This window comes from Drosophila melanogaster, chromosome X (genome assembly GCF_000001215.4).
Source record: "Drosophila melanogaster chromosome X".
NCBI lineage: Eukaryota > Metazoa > Arthropoda > Insecta > Diptera > Drosophilidae > Drosophila > Drosophila melanogaster.
This window is the reverse complement of record NC_004354.4, coordinates 3,644,799-3,659,105: the sequence shown is the minus strand read 5'-3', so window position 1 is coordinate 3,659,105 and position 14,307 is coordinate 3,644,799. Positions and strand designations below refer to the sequence as shown.

The following is a 14,307-nucleotide window of genomic DNA, read 5'->3' as shown; positions in this document are numbered from 1 at the left end:
TTCGTCAGACATTAATGCTTGTATATTTACATATATATTTTGTTAAATTTAAGCCATTCACTGGCGTCGTGATTTATGGTAAAGTTCAACTCGAATTCTTCAGCAAAGCGGAACAGAAGTCAACTTAAATAAACTTTCTCTTATTTATTTTTATTTTTTTTTTTTTGGACACAGTATTGAAAGATAAACACTATTTTCCGCTCATTTCCCATTTCCACCGCCCCTTTCCAGACTATTTGTTTCAGTTTTATGAGTTCTTTACGATGACAACAATTCGGTCGTTAGTTTCACTGTTCGTTTTGCTTTGACGGATGCGTCGTCGCGCCGCACAAGTTTGATCCATTTTTATTTTATTGCCAGGCAAGGCTCGAAATAATACACTATGTGTATGTATGTATGTATGTATGTATGTATGTATGTTTTGACCCTGACAATGGCTACTTCCAAAAGCGGAAAATCAAATCCCAACTAAGAATGGCACCGCCTCTCAAATGGCGTATCATTGCAGTTATAATGCTCTTTCTAAAAGAACCCACAAATAAATGGAATGGAATACGAAGTAGTCTGTGTACAAATACCATAAGCAAATCATACTTGAAATAATCTGAAAAATATTTAAACATAATCCCAAATCCCGGCTTAATTGTCAAGTTTTGATTGTGTCTACGGTATTTCCATTCCGTCAAAGAGCATTCACACTTTGTACTAAGCTCTCAAAGTTGCGGTTTCCTTTTCGTGTTTTCCAAAGCAATTGCGATTTATGTGCACAGTCAGGGGATGTGTGGGGGTGTGTGGGGAATGTGGGGGCGTGGCAGGACAGGGACATAAGGACGAAGCACACGCCGTATCCGTATCCTTATCCGTGTCAGTGTCGGAAAACCCCGGGCGAAGCGAACTGTGCAATTTGCCGTGCCAGTTGGTTTTCATGTTGAGTGGAAAGGTGAGCCGGCAAAATTCTCGGGTGCATATTAGCTGAAGATACCGAATAACTCGGGGAGTCAGTCAGTCAGTCAGTCAGTTAGTCAAGCAGCCAGTAAGTCACCTGGTTCACACTGAGCGAAATTCCCCTACTACTACTACTACTACTACTATTACTGCAAGTAATACCATCATTGACTTTGGTGCACCACAATCATTAAGTCATTCAATCGAGCATTTCTTCGTTTATTTTACTACTTAATTACAATTTGTCTCAGTGTAGCTTGTCAGTGGCTCATTCATTCCGCTGTGTGTGAATGGAAATAGACGACAAAAGCTCGTTCCATCCACTTCCCTTCACCCGGCGCCCAGAGGGCCAAAACAACTGTAGCGTTTTCCGGTGTAACATCCTTCCGGCATGAAATTACACTCGAAGGAAGACCTTCGAAGTCCCCCGAATTGATTAATAGACAAAAAGTTCAAGTAATAAACATAACAAACTCGGGGGGGGGGGGCGAACAAATATGAGCAACTCAAGCGAACGGAAAAACCATTTGGGATAACGCTGATCTATGTGGGGGAATCTAGACCATAATGATGATGGAATTGTGCGCTATCTTTCGCTTAGAAGACGGGCGAGAATAATTGCAAAATATGGCACTGAACACTCTGCTGTTTGCCACTTTGCTGAATGTACCCTTTGACCCTTAATGGGGATCTGTGAAGATGCAAGATGCATTGCGTGGATGCACAGTGGCTTAGTCAGAAGTGTGGCCGTTTGTTTCGTTTCAGTGCTGCAAAAAGTGCAATAAAACCAAAAATATGGTCACACTTTGAACAACTCTGTAGGCAGGATTGATTAAAATTCCCTGCTTGCAAACAAATCAATGGCTTAAAGCAGTCACAAAAATCGATATGCACACAGCTGTTTGTTGTGAATCTACGGACTTGAACATGACTTTAAGAACCCACTATATATAAATATATATATATATATATATATATAATCCTCGCATTTCACAAAAGAAGGACTCAGAAGTGGGCGTGGGGCGGAGTGGAGACAAGTGCTCGTTCTAAGTAGCAAATATATTGCAGTTTTGCTGGGAAATCGCTGGAAAACATGACTTGATTTCGACAATAAGCGATTTGCCGTCACAACAAAGTGTGTGGAATGTACACAGAACATAATAAGGGTAATATTTATTTATTTTAAACATTTTCTATAACCCATTTGCTTTAAAGTTTTTACTTTGTGTGTTCAGTTGGTTTTGCGTTACCATATATATCATAATGAAAATGTTTGTCTCAAGTTTATAAAGTTGTCAGCTAAGTTCTCGTTCTCGTGTGTGAAGCTAGTGTAAGAAACTAACCTGAAAACCGACGAGACTCCAGATCTCCTCCTCCGTGGAAAAGACGCAAGCGGTGCCAGCATTTCCGTGGTACTGATAAATCCTCACCGAGTGCGAAAGTGCCACCGGAATCGCAGTCGTCACAATCGTTATCCAGGCGCACATGATGGCCCTAAGGAAATGTGAAAGTTGAAGTGAAATATGTAAGAAGTAACATATATATATATATTAAAGGGTTTCAATATATTTGGAACTTTGAATGGAGCTGTTTATGAAAATAAATCATCAGGCTAGCATTTATAATTTTTTTTTTTTTTGATATTACTTCGCCTTCATTACTCCTCGTTTTTACCTCAAGTTTCTTTAGACGCGTTGCAAGTTTTTTAATCAAGGAACATGCCACAAAGTTTCAACTTGATTTAGGGTAAAAAAAAATTCTACAAAGATTCCTGGTCCGTTTTTTTTTGTGGGTTTTTAATTTCTTGCAAATCTGTCTCGGTTGGGCAAGAAATTTGTTGACGACTCGCTATCGGCTAAAGTTTTTTCCACTTTTAAAGATTCAGTTGTGTAACTGAGACGAAGTATCTATGAAACGGGTGGCAGAAGGCAGATGGCACAAGGCAAAAGGTCAGAGGCCAGCGAACAAGGCTTTCAGGTGGGTAGAGCTAGCTAATTACAAAGCCCGGACAAATTGATGCAATTACTCTAGATGATGTGGGATATGGCCTACCTACACTTTAGAACCAAAAGTGCCATCTCCGCGCGCCCTATTCATTTGTTTCTTAAGTTGGTTTCTGATTTGATTTGACAATGATACTATGTGGCCACTGAAAGTGATTAGTGAGATGCACTTGATTGATCGAAAGAAGTAGGACTTTGGATGAGACACTCACAGTGTGGCATTGCGCTCCGTTCGCAGGGACATGCTAGTCACGGGATGAACGACGGCCAGGAAGCGATCAAAGGACATCAGCACCAGCGTGTAAACACTGCAAGTCACAAGTCGGGTTAGTATGTGCGGTTATGCAACATATATATATATATATATATTTATATATAGACACCCACCTGCAGTGGCACGTAACCACAATCATGTACTGGACAAACTTGCACCACACATTGCCAAACGGCCACTCCGGCAGCACGTAATCGGTAGCCGTGAACGGGACACAGAAGATGACGAACAGAATGTCCGAGACGGCCAGGTTGATTATCAGCAGATTGGTGGTGGAGCGCATCTGCTGGTTGGCCACAACCACTGCAACGACATGCAAATTGGGATATAAACTTGTTTCAAGACCGGTTAAGATGCCTTAATCATATTACACGAATGTTGAAATCAATTATAAGTGTCATTTTTTAAATATATGTATTTCGATTTGATTTAAAGGCTCCAGACGAAATGCTTTGCTGTTAGGTAATAAGCGTATATAAATATATACTTTGAGATTTTCTTTCAATTTTATTTTCCTATTTGGCTCCTTTAATAAATTTATCAAATTGGCCCAAATGCAGCTTAACCTCACATGTGCTAGTCGCCAGTTGGGGTGTGAGAGTTTTTATTTCCCCCCCCCCCCCCCTAGAAAATTCTTAAATAAAATGAAAGCTCATAACGTTAAGAATATTGCTGTCATGGCAATGGTCCAGCTTTCACTTACTGTTGTGGCAGCAAGCACCCGACAACACAATTTTCCACCCAGTTTTTCTTTTCCACCAATTACGCGGACAAAAGGCAGCAAACAACGCAGACTTCTATACGGAATGTTTCGATGTTTGTGTGTGTGTCAATGTGTGTGTTTGTGTGTGTTTGTGTAGGTGGGTGAAAGCGTGTGTGTGTGCGCGGGGTAAAAAGTCAAAAAAAGGTGGAATGGCGATAGAACAGAAGTCTTTCATTGTTACCATTTTGAGTCTTTGTTGTCGTGCTCAGCTTTCACTTTTCACTCGCTTTCCCCGAACGCAGTTCTTTCTTTAAGGAACCTCCCTTTTCTCCTTTAAGCTTCACCGCTTTCTATTTTTTCATATACTTTGTTTTTTTTTTTCATTTTTTCATATTTTCCCTTGGCCAAAGGAGCCACTTGCAATTAGCCAACAATTTATGTAGCTCCACACAAAGGAAGCGTGACAAAGACATTCAAGAAAGGGAGAGAAAGAAAATATATATGTATATATGTACATATAGAAACGGAACGAAAGTGGGGCTAAAACAGTGTTGAAACTGTAACAAAATGTTATTTCGCCCATACGAGAATGCGATGCGTTGATGCCAATGGATTGATGTGGGCCACGAAGCCAAAGGAAGTACAAACTCAAGAGGCTAACAATCACCGAAGAGTAAAAGAAGAGGAAATGTACGGCAATACAGGTAGCAAATTTTCTCGAGGAAATGGGAAATGTCGCGAAATACACTGCAAAAAAAGCACACCAGCTTTTGTACAATACAACGTACAATACGAAATAAAATCGTTGTTTATATAACTTAATCGATGCTCAAGGCATTTTGTTCTAAGTGTATAAGCCAGAGCTGAATGCCGCGACCGCAAATCAATTTCCTTTTCAAATATATATTTAGCACAGGATGTTTTCAAGGTGAGCAAAAAGCGCAAACTCGCTTGACGTGAAAAATAAGCAAAAAGCAGGCAATAGAGTAATAAGCAGCAGCAGGAACAGGATTGTAACAGTAAAAAAAAAATTGGTGACAATAATACAAAATGCACGATATATTTGATATTATATTACAATATATAGAAAAGGTCAACATATGTTTACCATTGGGTGCTTCAACTGTAACCCCGTTTAAGCCCTTGCCAAACTTTTCTCTTAGGCTTCTTCAGCTTGTTTATTGCTGAATAGTTTTTGGCAACAGATTGGTAGCAAATTTTTGCCGTTTTGGCATAAGTATTTGCATGAAATTGCCAAATGGCGTAAGTAAATGATAGGATATCAAATATATATAATATAAATTTATATACAAATTCCAATTAATCGAGATATTTATGTTACCAGCAAACAGCAAGAAAAAATAAAAAAACATGACAAAAGAATTTTTTTTTCTACTTTAAATGGGGTTCAGTTGGCAACTTTGTTCTGAGGCTTTATCAATTAACAGAAGGCGGTGCACACCCACTACACACCCACTAGTCACTGTGGTTAACCAACTTTTTGCGGGTCCTGTTGACACACGAGAAGGATTCGCACAAAAAAAAAAAAAAGGGTCCAAAATGTGGCGTTTTTGTTGCGGCATTAACTTTTTCCCGCCATTACACGAAAAAGTGTGCCAGTTATTTTTTTTTTTTTTGTTTTTTCCTTCTTGGCTGGCTGGAATTTTACAAAATAATAAAGTGTAGCATAATTTATGGGGCACGGCAGCAAAAGCGGCAAAAGTTCTTCAAGCGAAAAAAACGTTTGTTATTTAATGCTGGCCTGCAAAGCAAAAAAAAAATCAGGGGGCGTGTCACGTTGGTTCTAAAGGAGCTTACAAATAAACAAATATTCAGACAACACACACACACACACATGGGTGTGTGCGTGCCTGTGTTCTAGACAGGATTTCCTGTTCACTCGCATCTGGGGGCATAAATTCACTTTTATTGAACTTTAATGTCACTCTAATGCCCCACCCATTTCCCCCGCCCTTTCGTTAGCCCTCTCTTGTTGCCCGTATTTTCCTTCCTGTTTTTAGCCTGTTATTGATGCACTTCAAGTCGACACGGCGTATACGCAATTTGAGCTCTGATTTAGTAGACAAAAGTGAGTATAGGTCTTAACTTTCAAGCTTAAGTTTAAGAACATTCTTCGCATTGAACTTTGGCTTATTTATTTTATGAAAAAAAAAATGTGCTTACATATTTAGTATTTATTTATTTCAAATTAGTAGTATATATGTTGCCAAGCAAACAATTGAAATACGTTTATTTGGGTAATAAAAAATTTAAGGGGGCAGCTCAGGAGTTAAGTGGGCAAATTTCACGCCTCAAGTGCGCAGCGATTTAATTAGGTTCCTCATTCGTTGGATTTTCTCGAGAAGTAAACAAAAATTGTGTTGTTATTTTGAAGAGTACTAAAGTGAAGTAATTTACGTGTCTTAAGCTCGTTGTTTTTGAGCATAATAAAATCACACTGCCTGATTATTTGGACACGATCCATTACGGTAGGCATAATTTTAATGGCATAGAAATTTATTCTCAATTAAAATTGGCTATCTCAATGTAAGAGTTCCGTTCGAGTTTGGATATTCGGTCGAGGCCTTTGTTTTATGATCCAATTAAAGGCGGCCAAGTGTGTGGGCTTAAGCCCCATTAAGTGCATAAATGATTGCTATGCAGGATATGCAGGAATATTTCGATTCGTGCTGTTGTTGCCAAGCAAAGTGCGTACAGTAAGTACAGTACGCTCGGCTATGGCAATTAATTTAAATTTTAATGCACAGCACAGATAGAAAAGACATCCTGTTTTGGCACATGAATATCCGGTTACAAAACCGACCCTTGGTCCATTGTCCTTTTCTTGGCCCATTTGTGGATCCTTCTGCAATCTTCGGACTCTCTGAAATCAGCGGTGTCCAGCCTTCATTATTTTTGTTTTATTTTCCCTACTTTCTCTACTTTTATTTGCATCATTTGCCAGCCTATACAAATACATATTTAATGCCAGACAAAGGGAAGGCGAGTGTGCGGGGTGAACTTAGATAAATCAAAAAAAGGAAGAGCACATTTTCTGGGAAACATTTTCCTATGGCCACACTGAATTGAGTTCAGAGCCCAGGGACTCTCGTTACAATGACTATTTCAACTGAAGGTCCTGTTTAAGTGATGCAATTTATATATTAAATTTATAGTTATTTTGTTAATAATTTATGCTTAACTGCTTTACAGTGTGCATTGTCCATGGATGAGAAACAGGTGTTGAATCAGAGTTGTACACTTTGGTTTTAATTATTTGTATATCTTAATTTGCTTCAGCAATCAAATTGTGGTCTATTAATTAATTTTAAGATACATTCCTATCACTTACCACACAAAGTGTCAACCATAACTAAGTACCTATCAAAACACATTAATAATCCAATCAAATGCACCTGACTTCCTGAGTTCATTAAAATTGAATTGAACAGCCGTAGGGCAATAAATTCGAATGTCATTCAAATTCAAGAGCCTCACGCTATCGAGCAAATGCTCCTTTAGATAATCTTCTTCTTATATTCTTTAATTTCTAAATATTATTCGAGCTGGGATAAGCTGTAATATTTTTTTGCCATATTTAATTTGTTTTGCACCACAACCATAATATTATATTATATACATAGATATGTACATATATGTATATCAGGTAAATCATCTGTATAGATTGGACAGACACTCGTTTAACAATGCCATTTCACCCTTCAAATTGACGACAATACATGGTAGCAGCATGAAATTGTACATCAATATCGTGAGCTCATCATTATGATTGACAAACAAATGTGAATCAGTCAACTCGACAAGCAGTCAATCATCGTGCACGGTAAACTTTTGCAACGCAGTAATAAATTTTAAAACTGACAACTGTCAGTTATATAAAATATTTTTGAAATCATTTTACTATAGAATGCGAAAACCCTTTGAATATCCCATTTACTTAACAATATATTTAAAGTAAGTTCGTTTTCTTTTGTTTTCGGTTTCTTTATTTCTTTGTCGCCATTTCTATTTTATAATATATACCAACATCTCGTCTTGAGCGGCGCAGCATTGTTGGATTATTGATGGGATTTGCATCAGTCAGCGGGCGAATAAAAAACCTATGGCCACTTGCCAGGGGCCAAAAAGCCCAAGGACACTTGGGCATGGGTATAAGACGAGCATGAGCACAAGGATGAGGATGCGGATGAGGATGAGGATGAGGGCTGTGGGATCTGGGGACTACCTGGCCATATGGTGCGGCCATCATGGGCGCATATGTGTTGACAAGAGTGCGCCACAAGTGTGTGCGAACGATGGAGACATAGAAGGGTCGAAAAGGGCCTAAAAATGGGGGTCGAAACGGGGGGGGGGGGGGTTGGGTTTAGGACAAAAGAATGTATGCGCAGGAATGCACACAAAAGTGCCGGCAAATAAAACTAAAGAAGGGTGTTCCCAAAACTGAAAGAGTCCTTTTACGATTTTTAAACTTTGTGTATTCAATCAATGATTGCATGATTTTCACTTAATAATTTGTTGTTCAGCTTGCAATTTTTAAATATTAAAATGTAAAATGTCCAGATTTCATTTCCAAACGTTATCGCAAGCCGGAAAGTCCTGTCCTTATGCATATCCTGTGTGGGAAGACAGCGAAGCTCTGGTATTTTATACCTGTTCAGCTGCCTTTGTTCAGCAAGCCAAACGGGTTTTGGGGTCCTAAGCAGTGCATGTATTCCGGTATTCAGTGGGTATCTTCCCATTTGCCAAGTCCTTCGATACAGTTGTGGTCATGAAAATAGTACTATTCTAAAGCGAAAGTTTAACAATCTATACTCGAATGATTTTCGAAAGAACACAGCAGCACACAACAGCAATATAAGAAAAATTTGTGTACTACTTGTTTGCGCAATGCTGTGGCATGTATGTGTGTGTGTATTCGCACACATTCGAGTGAGTTAGTGTGTGTGTGTGTGTGTGTGTGTGTGCCAGGCCCCGGCAGACATTGCATTGAAAAGTAAAACAATAAAATTGTACATGGCCCATAAAAAAGCATAAATATGACGAATGTACGGAGAGTGGAAGCGAGATAGACGGAGCAAGTGAGTGGGACAGCGGGTCCCATCCACCCACGCACAATTGCCTCTGTGTGTGTGTGCGTGTGTGTATGTTTGTGTGTGGCTCACTTGGGCATTGTTTGTCTGTCTGTCTCTCTGTCTGTTTGTCTGTGTGCGGCCGTGTTTGTGTTTGTACTGCCCGCTTTTAGGCAGTTCGCTCAATGCTGGTTATAAATTTTATCACTATCAACGCTGGATAATAAATTCGTACGCCTTGTGGATTTGTGTAAATTTACCCAACGCACACACACACACACACACACGCACCCACACACGCATGTGACCATATGCCTCTTAAATGCTTCTTTCATTGCATACTTTTGTGCGTACGTTTTTACGGGGCTTCACACTAAAATACTCGCATGTGCTTCCTTAAATTGCAACTACGTGCAGGCTGCAACATATTTTGGTTTTTTTTTTAATATGATTCCTGAAGGAGACATGCAAGCCCCTCAAAAGTTTGAGCCTTGGCCAGAAAGAAAAGTACTCGGCATTTTTTCGATAATAAAGTGTTTGAAGCATAGACTCAGGTGTATCCTTCGCATCAGGACTCATCCGGTGCACATGTTTGGCTGCTTTTATGGTCGAATATTTTGCGAAAAATAAGCAACAAAAAGGAAATTGTAGCTGAGAGGACGAAGTAAAACATAACTGGCTTGGTAGTAGGCCAAAATTACTCTGCATATAACAGGAATAATCCAAATCATTAAGTTTTCCATTTAATGGATTTGAAAAATCTATATTGATGCTATTAATTGAAGTCGATTTCGAACTTATTTCGCAGAACTTTCTGGGCGGCCAATCATGTTTTCAGTTTCTAATCATGTGTGGCAATGCAAGCAATTTGTTCTTGTTGCACCATGAACCAATCGAGAATTCCCCTAGCCGTGTTTACATGCAAATATGCATGGTGGAAATCCAGAGAATGGTAAATACATTTTCCTGCGAAAAGCCATAATAACAATGGCAAAAGTGCAAACAATTTATGCCCGGCGTCCTTGGCGTGGCCTTCACGGATTCACAGGATGTCGGTATGGATGCAGGTGTATAAGGTTTTCTCGTTTTCTCAACTCCCTCTTAACGCCAACTCATCCATTCTATCTGCAACCCTTTCGGTTATATATCCCACGAAATTGTATTACGCCCTCATTTAAGTTGATTTTGCGGTTCCATCTGTCGAAAAAGGATGCCAGGCGAAAAAAAAAACAAAAAAAAAAGGGGGAAACTGTGTCGAATGAGAAACATGTTTTGGGTTTGGGACCAAATCAAATTTGCCAGCTCCGTCAGGACAACAGAAAAAAAAACACACAGGTATTGTTGGCTACGATGGAAGTTATTTCAACTAGCACATGCTCTACCTTTTTTTAGTTTCAATGAAAAAGTGATTTGAAAGTGTATATAAATGCAAAGAAATTAAATTTCGAGTTTGTTTTTTAGCTGCAAGCATTTCAAGCCAAAAAAATTGTGAAAAACTTGAGCTGTTTTTCTTCAAAAGTCTTTTCAAAACTTTGTTGCTCCATCCGAAATCCTATTAACTTTGCATACCGCTCCTGTGGCCGGAAAACGTAGTGGATATCGGTGAGACAGGATTATCGTTACGGGGACTGAGTCACGTTCCTGTTCGTCTAGGCAATTACAATTTTATAACTGAATTTGTGGGCCCCTTCAACTGGCTTGCACATTCGCCACTGGGCTGGATTTATTTTGGCAAATGGTAGACCAAAAAACGCTGTCAAACTGAACCGTTCTCCAGCGACAAAGGCCAATGCCAAATTGAAGTGACATTGCCTAGCCCGGAATATTCTTGAAACATAAATTATAATTATAAGCATAAAGGATTGTGTGTTTTGGATTCGTGTTGCGGTTTGTTTGCTTCGACCGGCAGATTTACACAAATTGCTGTTGACAGTTTGTGTCAGAGTTGTGTAAACTTATGCATACATTTGCCAAAAGTATCTGGGGAAATGCCATAGTTTTGCGGCGAGAGCAATGCTGAAATTAAATCAATTTCAGCTTAATGCCCATGCAAGGCAGCAAGCCTTCATCTATCAATATATCGTGTGCGTTTGGGTGTGAAAATGTACATATCAGCCATAAAATGCAGCACCTTATCATCCACACACGGATAATGTTGTAATGATGCCTGCTGCTGCTGCTGCTGCTGATGATGATGATGATGATGATGTCAGTTGGCGTTTTTTTTTTTCTTTTTTCAACTGGTCAAGTGTAATGGCATTTTGACAAATTATCTTTCCATAAGCCATAAGTAAACGCTTGCACTTTGCAACGCAGGCAGCTAAATCTTCATAGTAAAATATATGTGCACTTGAAAATATTTTTGAGATAAGTCTTACATCATATCTTTTCTAGCATATAACTAACGTGCTAACGAGCCCATCATATTTTCAGTGTATTCTCGAGACTAGTAGTTTTGCCTAGAACTGGCGGCACTACTAGTAGGCAAACTCGGAAGTTCTCCCAGTTGAGTGGCTCTAATTTTCGCCTTTCATAATTTGCCATAAAATCCACACGTTCATTTACAAATCATTTATCATAATGCCGCCAACGCAGCTGACAAAGTGGCTTTTCCACACAGCAGCATCCCGAGTAAAATTGGAACAGGATGCTGTGGAAATTGTGGGTGGTTGTCCGTGGGCAATTGGATGCCACTTGCGACTTTAATAAAACTTTTCCATTGGCCTGACAGCGTTGAGAATGCGATAGGAAACCGAGGAAAAGCGACATGGAAAACGCTTTTTTACTTGGCCAATGTGGGCGTGACCCACCAACGCCTCCTGCACTTTGACCCACTCATTTGTTTCTTGTATAACTTTCAAGGATACTCGGTTTCTAGAATTCTAGTTAAAGAAAGCAATCCACAAATAATTAAGCTTTAGGCCAGCCAAATTTAAATATTAGCTTTTACTTTTCGAAAGACTATGAAAATATTACAGCCCTTAACTAGATGTAAAAAATGGGTTCACAATCCTTGGCAAGTGAATTTGTTCTAATTGAGTTTGGTTATGTCTCCATTGCTGCAAGTTGTTTTCATTTTCATTTTTATGGCGGAACCTCGAGCTTAAGAGAAAGGCTTGAACGGAAGCTTATAGTCAAGAGGTGGCTGGCGAAAAACAAAGAAAAAAAACTGTATTCTTAGTGCTCGACGTCGGGGGTTTAGTTTTACCGCTACACTTAGAGCAGCCGCCTTTTTTCAGTTTTTTTTTTTTTTGCCTTGTGATTTTCTTATTTTTAGATTCTTCTACCGAGCTTCGAGCTGTTTGAGCTTGTTTCTTTTCTGTTTTTGTTTTTCCGGTGGGTAGATGGTGTGGCCAACCAACACACACACTATCATACACGCACACACACACACACACACACACGGCAAATTGCAGGTGAGGTAAGATGGCCTCTGAGAATTTCACACCAAGGTTGCAACGAGAAAACAACAAAGCGAAAAAAAGAGACGAAAACTAGTGCATGCAAAATGAGTTTGCCTGTTGAGATTTAGTCTGTTGTGTCGGTGATAGAGCACATGCACACACACATGCACACCCACACACACATATACTTGTCCACTTGCACACACAGACAGGCACTCAAGTGTTTGAGGTAAGATCCTTTCTTTGACCCCCTGACATTCTTTCATTGCCTGCTTCTTGCTGCAGTAAGAGAGCAGATTAAATTAAGGCATATTTATTATTTGCTATTATTTGTGCAAAAAAAAAACAAAAACATAGGAGATTGCACTTTCCATTTAATGCACTTATTGGCACTTTGATTTTGGTTTACTACGAATATGAATCGCAACGCAGCGCGTGCCTCTGCTGGCCTATTAAATTTCTGCAATACTAGCAAATTGCAATCTTAACGATGCCTCACAGCCTCACACCTCACCGTTATTCGCCCATTCCCTTAATGGGGATATAAAAAATCAATTAGCTTCCGCATGAACGCGCGGCTCTTGCAAGCGATTTTATGTTTTTATGGCTCTCCAGCACCTCATCCTTATTGCTTTTCGTCCTTTGCAGCTTCATTTGCAATTATTACGCATAATTTGCCAGAGGTCGCTAATGAAAGCGTTTCGTCGGATGCGAATCGGCGTTTTTATGTGGCAAGAAGGGGGCATACACTGCTAAGAAAATGTTGCGACCCACTCGTACTACGATTGATATCTACGATTATATCGAGCTGGATTTTGTGGAGGATGCCAAAACACTGTATCTATCTGATATCATGTGCATACTTTCAGATTGATTGGGAAGAGATATTGATTAAACAAATTTTGAGACTCGCTTGCCACTTACCCAGAATAACCAGACCATTGCCCAAAAGTCCTGCGAATCCGATAATGCCAAAGAATACGGGAACTATTGTGGATACGATCCGTTCGAGGGCCACACTCTCTGCATCATATTCCATGGAGTCGTTGGCATTGTGATCCGAATGATCCGTGTGTTCCGAGGTGAATGCATAGTTGTTGCCACTGCTGTTGCTAACGCTTATGATACTACCGTTTCCAGTGGCGCCCCAAGAGGCTTTTGGCCAGCTGCTAATTAGCGTGGCCAACAAAAGTGCCAGCGACTGATGGCCAGCCATCTTGACAGAGATCCCTATCGTGCTTAAATATATATATATATGAGTATATATATTATTCGATTCTGTAGGGCCTTTCTAATTGGATGACTCTGTCTCTATTGTTTGGCTTCTCGCATTTGCTTGTTGCGGCACGCCCACGGCCACGCATATCCGTGAGTTATATCGCCCTGAAAGAGACAAATTGAAGTGGTGTAATAAATAATTTAGATATGAACTGGCAGATGCAGATATATATTTTTTTTGTTTTTTGTTTTTATACCCATAACACACGTAGAGTAAGAGGGTATGCTAGATTTGTTGAAACGTATGTAACAGGCAGAATCAAGCGTTTGCGAGCATATAAAGTATCTCAGAAAGTTTCGTTAATGATAAGATATGATCTAATAAATTAATATGTTAATATGTTATGTTATATGTTAATTTGAAAGTAGTAATCGCCTCTTGTCGCGCATATCCTTTATTTCAGGAGAAGGTGTTCTTTTCCTTCTTTTCGCCAAATGAGGAATGGAGTTTACCTGAAAACCAGGCATAGGTATGTACATACATATACATATATTTATTCTGCATAGTCTCGCATAGGCAGATGCCGAATATAGATGGCTATAGAGATGCGAATAAATCTACATCCATATCCGCTCTTCACGCAAAATAGATGGATAGTCAAGGCCGTCG

The 14,307-nt window shown here is 39.5% G+C and overlaps 1 protein-coding gene across 2 annotated transcripts in view, besides 1 other annotated feature; it reads right to left on the bottom strand.

Annotated features, from left to right (window-relative positions):
• AstA-R1 (Allatostatin A receptor 1) overlaps positions 1–14,307 on the bottom strand; it is a 92,189-nt gene that overhangs the window by 7,619 nt on the left and 70,263 nt on the right. For both annotated transcript variants that reach the window (NM_079961.4, NM_166982.2), the window contains 4 exons: positions 13,344–13,802; positions 3,336–3,525; positions 3,161–3,256; positions 2,289–2,439 (listed from right to left, as the gene is read on the bottom strand). In NM_079961.4, coding sequence (NP_524700.1) covers positions 2,289–2,439; positions 3,161–3,256; positions 3,336–3,525; positions 13,344–13,635 — 729 coding nt within the window. In that variant the 5' untranslated portion in view covers positions 13,636–13,802. The remainder of the gene's footprint in view (positions 1–2,288; positions 2,440–3,160; positions 3,257–3,335; positions 3,526–13,343; positions 13,803–14,307) is intronic.
• Positions 13,924–13,983: a mobile genetic element.